Source organism: Coregonus clupeaformis, chromosome 21 (genome assembly GCF_020615455.1).
Source record: "Coregonus clupeaformis isolate EN_2021a chromosome 21, ASM2061545v1, whole genome shotgun sequence".
Classification (NCBI taxonomy): Eukaryota; Metazoa; Chordata; class Actinopteri; order Salmoniformes; family Salmonidae; genus Coregonus; species Coregonus clupeaformis.
The window spans coordinates 47,726,639-47,742,821 of record NC_059212.1 but is presented as its reverse complement, the minus strand read 5'-3'; the positions used below and the strand labels follow the sequence as shown (position 1 = coordinate 47,742,821).

Genomic DNA, 16,183 nt, shown 5'->3' with positions numbered 1-16,183 from the left:
ATTTTTATGTAAATTAGATATTTATGTATGTCGTTTTCAATACATTTGCAGAAATTTCTAAAAACATGTTTTCGCTTTGTCGTTATGGGATATTGTGTGTAGATGGGTGTGGAAAAAAACACACAATTTAATCCATTTCGAATTCAGGCTTTAATACAACAAAATGTGGAATAAGTCAAGGGGTATGAATACTTTCTGAAGGCACTGTACGTACCATGGATCTATGTTTATTAGCTTTAAGTGTGACGGATGGTTTGATGTCCAACGGCTGGCTATGTTTTTAACGACAGTCTGAGCAGAGTTGTCTCCTCCAGTGGAGTGCTGCTCCATGATATATACTGTACATTAACAGGGGGGTAAACACAGCTGGCAACCCTTAGAGCCAGCGGGGACAGGTACCCTCACAGAAGACATGTTTGAAGACAGACCTTTAGGAGACAGTTGTAGAAGAACCTTACAGGAGAGGAGACGTGTAGTGTTGACGCTATACAAGAATCACATATTTCATAACCACTGTCTAATGCAGTGTTTCTCAATCCTGGTTCCCGGGGACCCAAACGAGGTGCACATTTTGTGTTATTGTCCTAGCACTCACACACCTGATTCAAATCAAAGGCTTGACGAGTTGAATCAAGTGTGTGTGAATACAAAAAAACGTGCACCCCTTTGGCTCCTCAGGACCAGGATTGAGAAACACTGATCTAATCTAACGTGTAGACAGCACTTAGAAACAGCTTGCCCAGGACTCCCCAGGACCAGGATTGAGAAACACTGATCTAATCTAACGTGTAGACAGCACTTAGAAACAGCTTGCCCAGGACTCTTAGGGGATACATTTTATATATAGAGAGGGACCCTCAGGAACAGCTTATAGAGGAGACATGTATACTCTTTAGAACTTACTCTGGGATAGCTCATAACCACTATCTAATCTAACATTACAGTGGTGGTTTTGTAGAACGACAGTTAGTTTGAGATGTATATTTGTTTGATTACCTAGGGATTGAATGTTTATAAACAGACTGAGAAAATGTGGCGTCATATGTATGGTAAAAAGAGAGTGCTACCAAGGTTTTCTCCTCAATCATCTGACCAACTTGCATGGAGTATCACGTTATTCAGAACCCACGCTGTTCTCGGTGCAGGTCTGCCACTTTTGACTAGATAGGTAGGTTTTGCAGAAGTGACTTTTCGTAGCAGGTTAGGAGAACTTACGCAAGATAATTAGGTTAAGGTTAGAAAAAGGGTTAGCTAAAATCCAAAAAACGATCCCCAACATGACTCAAACCAGGAGAGAATGACTGACCCCTCTCAATGAAGCCACGGAAGTTCATGGCCGACCGCGGTACTGCAGGCATTGTTAGCAGAAAACAGGATCCCCCATTATAGTTAATGGAAAAATGGCAATCCTCATGGTACCAATAATTGCTTCTAATTCACCAGATCTATGTTCTGGAACCAATTATTTTAAAATCACACACAGATGAAGTAATAAGGGTAATTTAGTTGCTAATGGCAGCCTGCAGTACCTCGGTCGGCCTTCAACTTGAGTTACTCAGTGAGAGGGGGCAGCACTGAGCTAGCCTGCAACGTCACTTCCTGGAGTAGCTCAAACTGTGCATGTTATGTCTCCATGAGACGCCATCTTTAACCGACTTCATTTGGCTTCAATGTGATATTGAGTCTTCACATAGGAATGAAATGGTGTCACGTAAAATAAAAAAAATAAAAACGTGACCAATGGCTTTTGTCCATTCATAGGCCTGCCCTGAGAACCCCCAACATTTCCACTAATGCAAGTCTGCCACTTCCATGTTCATACTGTGCTCTCTCTCTGTCTCTCTCTCTCTCTCTCTCTCTCTCTCTCTCTCTCTCTCTCTCTCTCTCTCTCTCTCTCTCTCTCTCTCTCTCTGTCTCTCTCTCTCTCTCTCTCTCTCTCTCTCTCTCTCTCTCTCTCTGTCTCTCTCTCTCTCTCTCTCTCTCTCTCTGTCTCTCTCTCTCTCTCTCTCTCTCTCTCTCTCTCTCTCTCTCTCTCTCTCTCTCTCTCTCTCTCTCTCTGTCTCTCTCTCTCTCTCTGTCTCTCTCTCTCTCTCTCTCTCTCTCTCTCTCTCTCTCTCTCTCTCTCTCTCTCTCTCTCTCTCTCTCTGTCTCTCTCTCTCTCTCTCTCTCTCTCTCTCTCTCTCTCTCTCTCTCTATCTGTCTCTCTCTCTCTCTCTCTCTCTCTCTCTCTCTCTCTCTCTCTCTCTCTGTCTCTCTGTCTCTCTCTCTCTCTCTCTCTCTCTCTCTCTCTCTCTCTCTCTCTCTCTCTCTCTCTCTCTCTCTCTCTGTCTCTCTCTCTCTCTCTGTCTCTCTCTCTCTCTCTCTCTCTCTCTCTCTCTCTCTCTCTCTCTCTCTCTCTCTCTCTCTCTCTCTCTCTCTCTCTCTCTCTGTCTCTCTCTCTCTCTCTCTCTCTCTCTCTATCTGTCTCTCTCTCTCTCTCTCTCTCTCTCTCTCTCTCTCTCTCTCTCTCTCTCTCTCTCTCACTCTCTCTCTCTCTCTCTCTCTCTCTCTCTCTCTCTCTCTCTGTCTCTCTCTGTGTAGGTGGGATGTAAGGCAGGGGTTGTCTTCTTCCAGTACGGCATCATGACCAGCTACTTCTGGCTACTGGTCGAAGGCCTCTACCTGCACACCATATTGGCTGTCTCCTTCTTCTCCGAGAGGAAGTACTTCTGGTGGTACATTCTGATTGGCTGGGGTAGGTGTCACGGTGACATATCTCCAACTGTGTCTTCAATCCCAATTAGGATTATATGCAATGTGTGGCTGAGAATTTTGATTTGATTTTTGATGATTATATTCAGGCGTTTTTTTTTTAAGGAGACGCCATATGTCAATGATTTTGCTTCTACTTGCATAAGCCTAGCGCGATTTTGATACGCTGATTATACGTTAGATTAACATTACTTCTAGAGTAACTACCACTTCCAGACGCTTGTGTTGTTGTATACCTAAGACATCCAGCCCTACTCATCCACACCTGATCACCTGATAGCCAAATGGCAGTGTGACCATGTATTTACAGAATTTCAAGAAGATTTTAAGTAAAGGCCATTTCTGGATAAAAACACTCCAGAGATGATCAACTGGAGATCCTTGTTTTTAAGTATTTACTTACAGAGCAGTAATCTGAAAAGTAAAAGTAGAATGTAATGCTGGTTGTTGTTCTTTTTTCTACTAGACTGATTGAAATGCCATGTGCTTGTGTTAGAATATCATTTTTAACATTGTGTTTGAAAAGTGATGAATTGAATTGATAGCATTGTGTTTGAACATTGTGTTGGTCTAGACTGGACCAAACGAATGAATATTTAAATCAAATCAAAGTTTGTGTTTCTACTAGCTCCATCAGTGCAGTAATAATAATAATAATAATAATAATAATAATAAACTATATACACAATCCCAAAAAAATTAAGTATCAGAACAAGCAATGTCAGAGACCAGGATATATAAATAGAGATACACTGAGTTGACAAAACATTAGGAACACCTGCTCTTTCCATGACATAGACTGACCAGGTGAATCCAGGTGAAAGATATGGTCCCTTATTGATGTCACTTGTTAAATCCACTTAAATCGGTGTAGATGAAGGGGAGGAGACAGGTTAAAGAAGGATTTTTAGGCCTTGAGACAATTGAGACATGGATTGTGTATGTGTGCCATTCAGAGGGTGAATGGGCAAGACAAAAGTTTGAAGTGCTTTTGAACGGGGTATGGTAGTAGGTGCCAGGTGCATCGGTTTGAGTGTGTCAAGAACTGCAACACTGCTGGATGTTTCACGCTCAAAGTGGGTAAAACAGCATGGAAACATTATTAAAGTGACCAGTGTTCAATGACTAGAATACAGTATATACAGTGGGGGAAAAAAGTATTTAGTCAGCCACCAATTGTGCATGTTCTCCCACTTAAAAAGATGAGAGAGGCCTGCAATTTTCATCATAGGTACACGTCAACTATGACAGACAAAATGAGATTTTTTTTCTCCAGAAAATCACATTGTATGATTTTTTATGAATTTATTTGCAAATTATGGTGGAAAATAAGTATTTGGTCAATAACAAAAGTTTCTCAATACTTTGTTATATACCCTTTGTTGGCAATGACACAGGTCAAACGTTTTCTGTAAGTCTTCACAAGGTTTTCACACACTGTTGCTGGTATTTTGGCCCATTCCTCCATGCAGATCTCCTCTATCTGGGGCTTTCTCCTCTAACACGGACTTTCAACTCCCTCCAAAGATTTTCTATGGGGTTGAGATCTGGAGACTGGCTAGGCCACTCCAGGACCTTGAAATGCTTCTTACGAAGCCACTCCTTCGTTGCCCGGGCGGTGTGTTTGGGATCATTGTCATGCTGAAAGACCCAGCCACGTTTCATCTTCAATGCCCTTGCTGATGGAAGGAGGTTTTCACTCAAAATCTCACGATACATGGCCCCATTCATTCTTTCCTTTACACGGATCAGTCGTCCTGGTCCCTTTGCAGAAAAACAGCCCCAAAGCATGATGTTTCCACCCCCATGCTTCACAGTAGGTATGGTGTTCTTTGGATGCAACTCAGCATTCTTTGTCCTCCAAACAAGACAAGTTGAGTTTTTACCAAAAAGTTCTATTTTGGTTTCATCTGACCATATGACATTCTCCCAATCCTCTTCTGGATCATCCAAATGCACTCTAGCAAACTTCAGACGGGCCTGGACATGTACTGGGTTAAGCAGGGGGACACGTCTGCCACTGCAGGATTTGAGTCCCTGGCGGCGTAGTGTGTTACTGATGGTAGGCTTTGTTACTTTGGGCCCAGCTCTCTGCAGGTCATTCACTAGGTCCCCCCGTGTGGTTCTGGGATTTTTGCTCACCGTTCTTGTGATCATTTTGACCCCACGGGGTGAGATCTTGCGTGGAGCCCCAGATCGAGGGAGATTATCAGTGGTCTTGTATGTCTTCCATTTCCTAATAATTGCTCCCACAGTTGATTTCTTCAAACCAAGCTGCTTACCTATTGCAGATTCAGTCTTCCAAGCCTGGTGCAGGTCTACAATTTTGTTTCTGGTGTCCTTTGACAGCTCTTTGGTCTTGGCCATAGTGGAGTTTGGAGTGTGACTGTTTGAGGTTGTGGACAGGTGTCTTTTATACTGATAACAAGTTCAAACAGGTGCCATTAATACAGGTAACGAGTGGAGGACAGAGGAGCCTCTTAAAGAAGAAGTTACAGGTCTGTAAGAGCCAGAAATCTAGCTTGTTTGTAGGTGACCAAATACTTATTTTCCACCATAATTTGCTAATAAATTCATTAAAAATCCTACAATGTGATTTTCTGGATTTTTTTTTCTCAATTTGTCTGTCATAGTTGACGTGTACATATGATGAAAATTACAGGCCTCTCTCATCTTTTTAAGTGGGAGAACTTGCACAATTGGTGGCTGACTAAATACTTTTTCCCCCCCCACTTTACATATGAAGTGGGTAAAACAGTATGTAAACATTATTAAAGTGACCAGTGTTCAACGACTATGTTCATAGGGCAGCAGTCTCTAAGATGCAGGGTGGAGTACCAGGTGGTAGCCAGCTAGTAGCAGTGACTAAGGCCTAGATGCCTATACGGTGTTATACTTTGTCTGCATGCCCCATGACACAGATACCTGTATCGTAATCTCTTGGCAATAACTTTTTTTTAATGAACTCACACAGTTTGTTGACTATTTTTTGTTCTTTTTTTGTTCTCTGATATTCACAGGGGCCCCAACCGTTTTTATCACTGCTTGGGTAGTTACAAAGGCCTATTTAAAACACGCTGGGTAAGTTCACTGTTATTTTGTTTTATTTGTTTGTTTTGTTGTTTGTTCATCTAGAAGTCTAGTCGTTTTTCTGTGACGCCGTGTTCCACATTGCAATTGAAAATGTATCTCAGCAGGCGATGGATGTATGCTAGAAACGAAACGCTCACAGAAACGCTCACAGAAACGCTCACAGAAAATGCCATCAATGTACTATAATAAAATATGAACCATGGCAAACATTCTACTACACTTTCTCGTACACTCTCCGAAAAAAAAAAAAAAGGTTTAGGGTACAGACGCTTGTCACTGCAGTCTTTTGTACCTTTAGTTATAGATACGTAAGTGTACCCTTGCAGTTCGTACCTTAAAAGAGCCAATAGTGTACTTTAGGGCAGGGTTTCCCAAACTCGGTCCTGGGGCGCCCCCTGGGTGCATGTTTTGGTTTTGTCCCTAGCACTATACAGCTGATTCAAATATCCAAGTCATCATCAAGCTTGGGCAGGACCAAGTTTGGGAAACGTAGGGGACAAAGATAGTACCTTTCTTACATATACAGTGCCTTCAGAAAGTTTTCACACCCTTTGACTTTTTCCACATTTTGTTGTGTTATAGCCTGAATTTAAAATTGATTAAATAGAGATTTTTTTGACACTGGCCTACACACAATACCCCATAATGTCAAAGTGGAATCATGTTCTTAGGAACTTTTAACAAATTCATAAAAAATGTGAAATGTCTTGAGTCAATAAGTATTCAACCCCTTTGTTATGGCAAGCCTAAATAAGTTCAGGAGTAAAAAATGTGCTTAACAAGTCACATAATATGTTGCAATAACAGTGTTTAACATGATTTTTTATCTCTGTACCCCACACATACAATTATCTGTAAGGTCCCTCAGTCGAAAAAAAAAAAATGTGGCAAAGAAATTCTGTTTTTGTGCTGAATACAAAGTGTCATGTTTGGGGCAAATCCAATACAACACATTACTGAGTACCACTCTCCATATTTTCAAGCATAGTGGTGGCTGCATCATGTTTTGGGTATGCTTGTAATCGTTAAGGACTGGGGATAAAAAATTAATGGAATGGAGCTAAGCACAGGCAAAATGTGTAGAATTGCACAAAATAAACTCAAAAACTCAAAAAAATGTATCTGTGTGTTTTTGCATGCATATATTCTATATTGAAACAAACTATTCTATGTTTTTTCTATATTAAAACAAACTATTCTAAAACATCTACCTGCAATACAGCATGCTGGGAAATATGATATGATGGTTGTTGTTTTTGATGTGTGATGATTGTACCTTTTATATTCAGAATACTGGGTACAAAAATGTACCACTATACTAGATTATCCACACATGTACCCTAAAAGGTACCAAACAGTACCATTATACTAGACCCTAAAAGGTACCAAACAGTACCATTATACTAGACCCTAAAAGGTACCAAACAGTACCATTATACTAGACCCTAAAAGGTACCAAACAGTACCATTATACTAGACCCTAAAAGGTACCAAACAGTACTATTATACTAGACCCTAAAAGGTACCAAACAGTACCATTATACTAGACCCTAAAAGGTACCAAACAGTACCATTATACTAGACCCTAAAAGGTACCAAACAGTACCATTATACTAGACCCTAAAAGGTACCAAACAGTACCATTATACTAGACCCTACTACCATGTGAAATGATTTGTAATAATAACAATAAGAAGGAGACCAAGAAGGAAGGGAGGAGGAGGAGGGGAGGAGGAGGAGGAGGGGAGGAGGAGGGGAGAAGGAGGGGAGGAGGAGAAGGAGGAGGAGGAGGAGGAGGAGGGTAGAAGGAGGGGAGAAGGAGGGGAGGAGGAGAAGGAGGGGAGGAGGAGGAGGGGGGAGGAGGAGGAGGAGGAGGAGGGTAGAAGGAGAAGAGGAGGAGGGGAGAAGGAGGAGGAGGGGAGGAGGAGGAGGGAGGAGGAGGGTAGAAGGAGGGGAGGAGGAGAAGGAGGAGGAGGAGGAGGAGGGTAGAAGGAGGGGAGAAGGAGGGAGGAGGAGAAGGAGGGGAGGAGGAGGAGGAGGAGGAGGGGGGAGGAGGGGGAGGAGGAGGAGGAGGAGGAGGAGGGTAGAAGGAGAAGAGGAGGAGGGGAGAAGGAGGAGGGTAGAAGGAGGAGGGGAGGAGGAGAAGGAGGGGAGGAGGAGGAGGAGGAGGAGGAGGAGGAGGAGGAGGAGGGTAGAAGGAGAAGAGGAGGAGGGGAGAAGGAGGAGAGGAGGAGGGTAGAAGGAGGAGGGGAGGAGGAGGAGGAGGAGGAGGAGGGTAGAAGGAGGAGAGGAGGAGGAGGGGAGAAGGAGGGGAGGAGGAGGAGGAGGGGGAGGGGGGAGGAGGAGGAGGGTAGAAGGGGGGAGAGGAGGAGGGAGGAGGAGAAGGAGGGGGAAGAGGAGGGTAGAAAGAGGAGGAGGGGAGGAGGAGGGTAGAAGGAGGAGAGGAGGAGGAGGGGAGGAGGAGGGTAGAAGGAGGAGAGGAGGAGGGGAGGAGGAGAAGGAGGGGAGGGGAGGAGGAGGAGGAGGAAGAGGAGGGGGGAGGAGGGTAGAAGGAGGAGAGGAGGAGGGGAGGAGGATGGTAGAAGGAGGGGAGGAGGATGGTAGGAGGAGGAGGGGAGGAGGGGAGGAGGGGAGGAGGAGCGAGCGCTGTAATCTAACAGATACTGTTAGATTACAATATTTTTTCTGACTATTTGGAACATTGTAAACAAAACAAATACAATAATAATTGACAAACAAATTACAATCAATCCCAGTGAGTCTGTTTTAAAGTATTTAGTACAGCAGAGATTGGGGGCTCTTCTGTTGAAGGTGCACACACATTAGATTCAAACTTTGAAGACCAAAAACGAGTCATTGAAGGCAGAGCAGCAGAGAGAAAAACATTCTCTGAGGGCAGAGATACGGGCAACAGCTGATGCATTGATCCGGAGCCAGGCCGCAATGATGGAGTGCCGCAGTGGCAGAGAGTCAGGCGGAGAATAACGGGTAGAAGAGGGTGAGGGACGAGACGATGGAGTCACAATCCATGCCAGGCACACCTGTGAGCTCTGGAACTCCACCTCTGACAGGCAGAGGCAACAACCATGGCAGAACTTGACGAACTGCTCACCAAGCACAGCGAGGGCTGTCCGGACCGTTCTGCTGTTCTGCGAAGAATTCATAACCAAAGAGAGACACGAGTGGGCAATAGCCAGCCGAAACGCTCATAATAGCTAATTGGTGATTGAAACTAATTTGAATGTAAGGAGAGGGTAGTGTTACCCCCCTAGAGTCGATGTGCGCGGCCCCGCAGAAAAATAATTTGCATAATAAAAAGGTCCCCATCAAAATCTGTACATTTAAGCTGTTTTTTTGCAAAGACTGTGTCTCAATCCACCGCATCCGCCAGTGTCGCACTTCCGCATCTGTGGTGAAAGGTGGCAGAGCTAGAGCGGTGTTTGTCAGACCATGAGACATCCCCGAAAATCGGTCTTCTGACAAGAACGTCTGTAGCGTCCGAGCAGTTTGGCTACAAACTATGGTGTGCTCCGTTTTGCTCTACGACCCCCCACAAGCGTCTTGGGACTCATCTGAAAGTCGGTACATCCGATCTGCCAATTTCTGTCTGTAGCATCTGAACAGTTTGGGCTACACACTAATATGACCCCTCTATGGAAAGGTGAGTCTCTCATGAACAGGTATGTGTCGGTTGTTTTGCTGTAGGACGCCCACAAGACTAGTCTGAAGGTAGCCGGGTACCAGTAAAAAAAAAAAATGGAAGGAGATAAGGAGATAGTTTAGTGTCTAAACTAAGGGGTAAAATACATCTAAAAAAAATAGTTTCCTGATCTTTAATTTTTAATATATACAGTACCAGTCAAAAGTTTGGACACACCTACTCATTCCAGGGGTTTTCTTTATGTTTTACTATTTTCTACATTGTAGAATAATAGTGAAGACATCACAACTATAAAATAACACATATGGAATCATGTAGTAACCATTTTTCCTATTTTGTTGCTTTACAACCTGGAATTAAAATTGATTTTTTGGGGGTTTGTATCATTTGATTTACACAACATGCCTACCACTTTGAAGATGCAAAATATTTTTTCTTGTGAAACAAACAAGAAATAAGACAAAAAACTGAAAATTGTAGCGTGCATACAGTGGGGAAAAAAAGTATTTAGTCAGCCACCAATTGTGCAAGTTCTCCCACTTAAAAAGATGAGAGAGGCCTGTAATTTTCATCATAGGTACACGTCAACTATGACAGACAAAATGAGAAAAAAAAATCCAGAAAATCACATTGTAGGATTTTTAATGAATTTATTGGCATATGATGGTGGAAAATAAGTATTTGGTCAATAACAAAAGTTTCTCAATACTTTGTTATATACCCTTTGTTGGCAATGACACAGGTCAAACGTTTTCTGTAAGTCTTCACAAGGTTTTCACACACTGTTGCTGGTATTTTGGCCCATTCCTCCATGCAGATCTCCTCTAGAGCAGTGATGTTTTGGGGCTGTCGCTGGGCAACACAGACTTTCAACTCCCTCCAAAGATTTTCTATGGGGGTTGAGATCTGGAGACTGGCTAGGCCACTCCAGGACCTTGAAATGCTTCTTACGAAGCCACTCCTTCGTTGCCCGGGCGGTGTGTTTGGGATCATTGTCATGCTGAAAGACCCAGCCACGTTTCATCTTCAATGCCCTTGCTGATGGAAGGAGGGTTTCACTCAAAATCTCACGATACATGGCCCCATTCATTCTTTCCTTTACACGGATCAGTCGTCCTGGTCCCTTTGCAGAAAAACAGCCCCAAAGCATGATATTTCCAACCCCATGCTTCACAGTAGGTATGGTGTTCTTTGGATGCAACTCAGCATTCTTTGTCCTCCAAACATGACGAGTTGAGTTTTTACCAAAAAGTTATATTTTGGTTTCATCTGACCATATGACATTCTCCCAATCCTCTTCTGGATCATCCAAATGCACTTCAGACGGGCCTGGACATGTACTGGCTTAAGCAGGGGGACACGTCTCGCACTGCAGGATTTGAGTCCCTGGCGGCGTAGTGTGTTACTGATGGTTGGCTTTGTTACTTTGGTCCCAGCTCTCTGCAGGTCATTCACTAGGTCCCCCCCGTGTGGTTCTGGGATTTTTGCTCACCGTTCTTGTGATCATTTTGACCCCACGGGGTGAGATCTTGCGTGGAGCCCCAGATCGAGGGAGATTATCAGTGGTCTTGTATGTCTTCCATTTCCTAATAATTGCTCCCACAGTTGATTTCTTCAAACCAAGCTGCTTACCTATTGCAGATTCAGTCTTCCCAGCCTGGTGCAGGTCTACAATTTTGTTTTTGGTGTCCTTTGACATCTCTTTGGTCTTGGCCATTGTGAAGTTTGGAGTGTGACTGTTTGAGGTTGTGGACAGGTGTATTTTATACTGATAACAAGTTCAAACAGGTGCCATTAATACAGGTAACGAGTGGAGGACAGAGGAGCCTCTGAAAGAAGAAGTTACAGGTCTGTGAGAGCCAGAAATCTTGCTTGTTTGTAGGTGACCAAATACTTATTTTCCACCATAATTTGCAAATAAATTCATTAAAAATCCTACAATGGGATTTTCTGGATTTTTTTTCCTCAATTTGTCTGTCATAGTTGACGTGTACCTATGATGAAAATTACAGGCCTCTCTCATCTTTTTAAGTGGGAGAACTTGCACAATTGGTGGCTGACTAAATACTTTTTTTCCCCACTGTAACTATTCACCCCCCCCAAAGTCAATACTTTGTAGAGACACCTTTTGCAGCAATTACAGCTGCAAGTCTCTTGGGGTATGTCTCTATAAGCTTGGTACATCTAGCCACTGGGATTTTTGCCCATTCTTCAAGGCAAAACTGCTCCAGCTCCTTCAAGTTGGATGGGTTCCGCTGGTGTACAGCAATCTTTAAGTCATGCCACATATTCTCAATTGGATTGAGATCTGGGCTTTGACTAGGCCATCCAAGACATTTAAATGTTTCCCCTTAAACCACTCAAGTGTTGCTTTAGCTGTATGCTTAGCATCATTGTCCTGCTGGAAGGTGAACCTCCGTCCCAGTCTCAAATCTCTGGAAGACTGAAACAGGTTTCCCTCAAGAATTTCCCTGTATTTAGCGGCATCCATCATTCCTTCAATTCTGACCAGTTTCCCAGTCCCTGTCGATGAAAGACATCCCCACAGCATGATGCTGCCACCACCATGCTTCACTGTGGAGATGGTGTTCTCGGGGTGATGAGAGGTGTTGGGTTTGCGCCAGACATAGCGTTTTCCTTGATGGCCAAAAAGCTCAATTTTAGTCTCATCTGACCAGAGTACCTTCTTCCATATGTTTGGGGAGTCTCCCACATGCCTTTTGGCGAACACCAAACGTGTTTGCTTATTTTTTTCTTTAAGCAATGGCTTTTTTCTGGCCACTCTTCCGTAAAGCCCAGCTCTGTGGAGGGTACGGCTTAAAGTGGTCCTATGGACAGTTACTCCAATCTCCGCTGTGGAGCTTTGCAGCTCCTTCAGGGTTATCTTTGGTCTCTTTGTTGCCTCTCTGATTAATGCCCTCCTTGCCTGGTCCGTGAGTTTTGGTGGGCGGCCCACTCTTGGCAGGTTTGTTGTGGTGCCATATTCTTTCAATTTTTTTATAATGGATTTAATGGTGCTCCGTGGGATGTTCAAAGTTTCCGATATTTTTTTATAACCCAACCCTGATCTGTACTTCTCCACGACTTTGTCCCTGACCTGTTTGGAGAGCTCCTTGGTCTTCATGGTGCTGCTTGGTGGTGCCCCTTGCTTAGTGGTGTTGCAGACTCTGGGGCCTTTCAGAACAGGTGTATATATACTGAGATCATGTGACATATCATGTGACACTTAGGTTGCACACAGGTGGACTTTTTAAAACTAATTATGCGACTTCTGAAGGTAATTGGTTGCACCAGATCTTATTTAGGGGCTTCATAGCAAAGGGGGTGAGTACATATGCACGCACCGTTTACATTTTACATTTAAGTCATTTATCCAGAGCGACTTACAAATTGGTGCATTCAACTTAGGATAGCCAGTGGGACAACCACCACTGGGGGAGGGGGGGTGTAGAAGGATTACTGTTAGACTATTCCAGGTATTCCTTAAAGAGGTAGCGTTTCAAGTGTCTCCGGAAGGTGGTCAGTGACTCCGCTGTCGTGGGGGAGCTTGTTCCACCATTGGGGTGCCAGAGCAGCGAATAGCTTTGACTGGGCTGAGCGGGAACTGTGCTTCCGTAGAGTTAGGGGGGCTAGCAGGCCAGATGTGGATGAACATAGTGCCCTCGTTTGGGTGTAGGGTCTGATCAGAGCCTGAAGGTAAGGAGGTGCCGTTCCCCTCACAGCTCCATAGGCAAGCACCATGGTTTTGTAGTAGATGCGAGTTTCAACTGGAAGCCAGTGGAGTGTGCGGAGGAGCGGGGTGACATGAGAGAACTTGGGAAGGTTGAACACCAGACGGGCTGCAGCGTTCTGGATAAGCTGTAGGGGTTTAATGGCACAGGCAGGGAGCCCAGCCAACAGCGAGTTGCAGTAATCCAGACGGGGGATGACAAGTGCCTGGATTTGGACCTGTGCCACTTTTCCGTTATTTATTTTTTAGAATTTTTGAAACAAGTTATTTTTTTGGACTATTTTGTGTATGTCCATTCCATGAAATCCAAATAAAAATCCATTTAAATTACAGGTTGTAATGCAACAAAAATAGGAAAAACGCCAAGGGGGATGAATACTTTTGCAAGGCACTGCACAGTAGGCTATAGGCCTACAATTAAATATAATACAATTTTAATCATGAAGTGGATTCACAATTGCATGGCATTGATCTCTGCTCGGCTTCAAATGCCCTGATTTAATAAATGGAGTAGATGTGCTCAAAGAGGCCATCTGGTGGTTCGAACGAGCATCATTGGCAAGCACTGTAAATGCAACGTACAACTTTTTGATTGAGGTGAAATTGTACAACCACTTTGGAGACTGGAAGGGCAAAGGGGCACGTGCTACGTAGAGCTAATGGTACAGCGCTTTCAGAAAGTATTCATACCCCCTTGACTTATTCCACATTTTTTGTTGGGTTACAGCCTGAATTCAAAATTGAATAAATATTGAAAACTTGAAATTTGTTTCTTTTTAACCATTTTCATATAGACTTGATTTGTGTGTTTTGGATCATTGTCTTGCTGCATGACCCAGCTGCGCTTCAGCTCACAGACGGATGGCCTGACATTCTCCTGTACAATTATCTGATACGGAATTCATGGCTCCTTCTATTAAGGCAAGTCGTCCAGGTCCTGAGGCAACAAAGCATCTCCCCAAACCATCACACCACCACCACCACGCTTGACCGTTGGCATGAGGTTCTTACTGTGGAATGCAGTGTTTGGTTTTCAACCAGGCATTAATGGGGGAACCATGTCGTCCAAAATGTTGACTCAAGTTTGCCAAAAAGCAACTGGAAGAACCTGGATGATCATCAAGACTCTTGGAAGAATGTTCTATGGACAGATGAGTCAACAGTATAACTTTTTGGATGACATGGGTCATATGAGTTACAGCAGTTCTGTTTAGCACATTTTTACTCCTGAACTTATTTAGACTTGCCATAACAAAGACATTTCAGCTTTACATTGTTGTATACATTTAAAACAAATTATATAAACAAAATTCCACTGTGTTTATTATGGGGTATTGTGTGTAGATCAGTGACACAATCTCAATTTTATCAATTTTAAATTCAGGCTGTAAGATGACCAAAATGTGGAAATAAAGGGGTGGGAATACTTTCTGAAGGCATGTGTATTTTGATATTTTTGTACCCCCGGGAACAACACTGTACCCTAACCATACTCTTTTTTCCCCCGAGGGGTTTACTGCAGTGCCAAATTATTCAATACAAAGAACCAAGGTCTGAATTTGTTAGACAAATTAAAATGATTATTATAAACTGCGAATGCCACATTTCACATCACATGGCCACCGTAGGATTGTAGCAATGTTACCCGAACCTGCCAAGGATTCCCTGTGGTGATGAATGGTTGGTCTCTATGGAGGCCGTTAGAAGGACTTTATCCTGTAGTGTACTGTACAATAGGCAAGGATAACCTTGAGAAAAATCCATGTACAATTTAATATTTTATTGAATGATTCGTTTTTTTTTTTTTTTACAATGATACACATTCTGTTCATTTTGAATTATAAAATGGTAGAGAGAGTTTGACTTGGGCTTTAACCTTGTGTATGTATCCATTAGTATCTAGATAAGATGATTTGAACATACGTGTGTGTGTGTGTGTGTGTGTGTGTGTGTGTGTAACGGCTTTATCTTCTGCTACTCCCCCTGTCCTCTCTAGGTGCTGGGACATTATTAACGACCATCCCTGGTGGATCATCAAAACGCCAATATTAGTGACCATACTGGTGAGTGTCACACACACACACACACACACACACACACACACACACACACACACACACACACACACACACTGGCCTAGCCGATGATTTACATTTTATATACAACTCTGCATTACGTTAATTAAATGTTAACTCTCTTTTATACCCTCCCCAGGTGAACTTCATCCTGTTCATCTGTATAATCCGGATCCTGCGTCAGAAAATGAATTGCAGAGACATAGGAAGGAAGGAATCTCATCAATACTCGTGGGTTTTGTTGTTATTCAACTGTCAGTTTCTGTTCATGGGACCATTTTAATTAACTATGATGTGTTCATATCAGGTCGTCAATATTGTGTAGCTGGTCTGCACTCAAAAACAAGACATTCAAGGTTTCTGTTTTAGTATTTTTTTTCATTCAGGAGTGCTTAGCCTAAACCCCGTTTACACCTGGCTCTAACATGCGTCCCTTCGTCCTGATCTTGTCCACATTCTGATTGTGCCCGATTAAAAGATGTATTGTGATCTGACTGTTATCAGATCTTTGTGTAAGTGTAAACAGACAAGATAAGCACGAGATAAGGACATGCCACCAGGGGTCTTTTCACAGTCCCCAAATCCAGAACAAATTCAAGAAAGCGTACAGTATTATATAGAGCCATTATTGCATGGAACTCCATTCCATCTCATATTGCTCAAATAAACAGCAAACCTGGTTTCAGAAAACGGATAAAGCAACACCTCACGGCACAACACCTCTCCCCTATTTGACCTAGATAGTTTGTGTGTATGTATTGATATGTAGGCTACGTGTGCCTTTTTACAAAATATGTATGTAGTTCTGTCCTTGAGCTGTTCTTGTCTATTAATGTTCTGTGTGGACCCCAGGAAGAGTAGCTGCTGCTTTTG

General features: G+C 43.2%; 1 protein-coding gene across 1 annotated transcript in view; it reads left to right on the top strand.

Moving 5' to 3' along the window:
* Positions 1 to 16,183, top strand: part of vipr1a (vasoactive intestinal peptide receptor 1a) — a 149,457-nt gene that overhangs the window by 121,935 nt on the left and 11,339 nt on the right. Inside the window, exons 7-10 of the mRNA XM_041842400.2 lie at positions 2,581 to 2,734; positions 5,772 to 5,832; positions 15,232 to 15,298; positions 15,450 to 15,541. Coding sequence (XP_041698334.1) covers positions 2,581 to 2,734; positions 5,772 to 5,832; positions 15,232 to 15,298; positions 15,450 to 15,541 — 374 coding nt within the window. The remainder of the gene's footprint in view (positions 1 to 2,580; positions 2,735 to 5,771; positions 5,833 to 15,231; positions 15,299 to 15,449; positions 15,542 to 16,183) is intronic.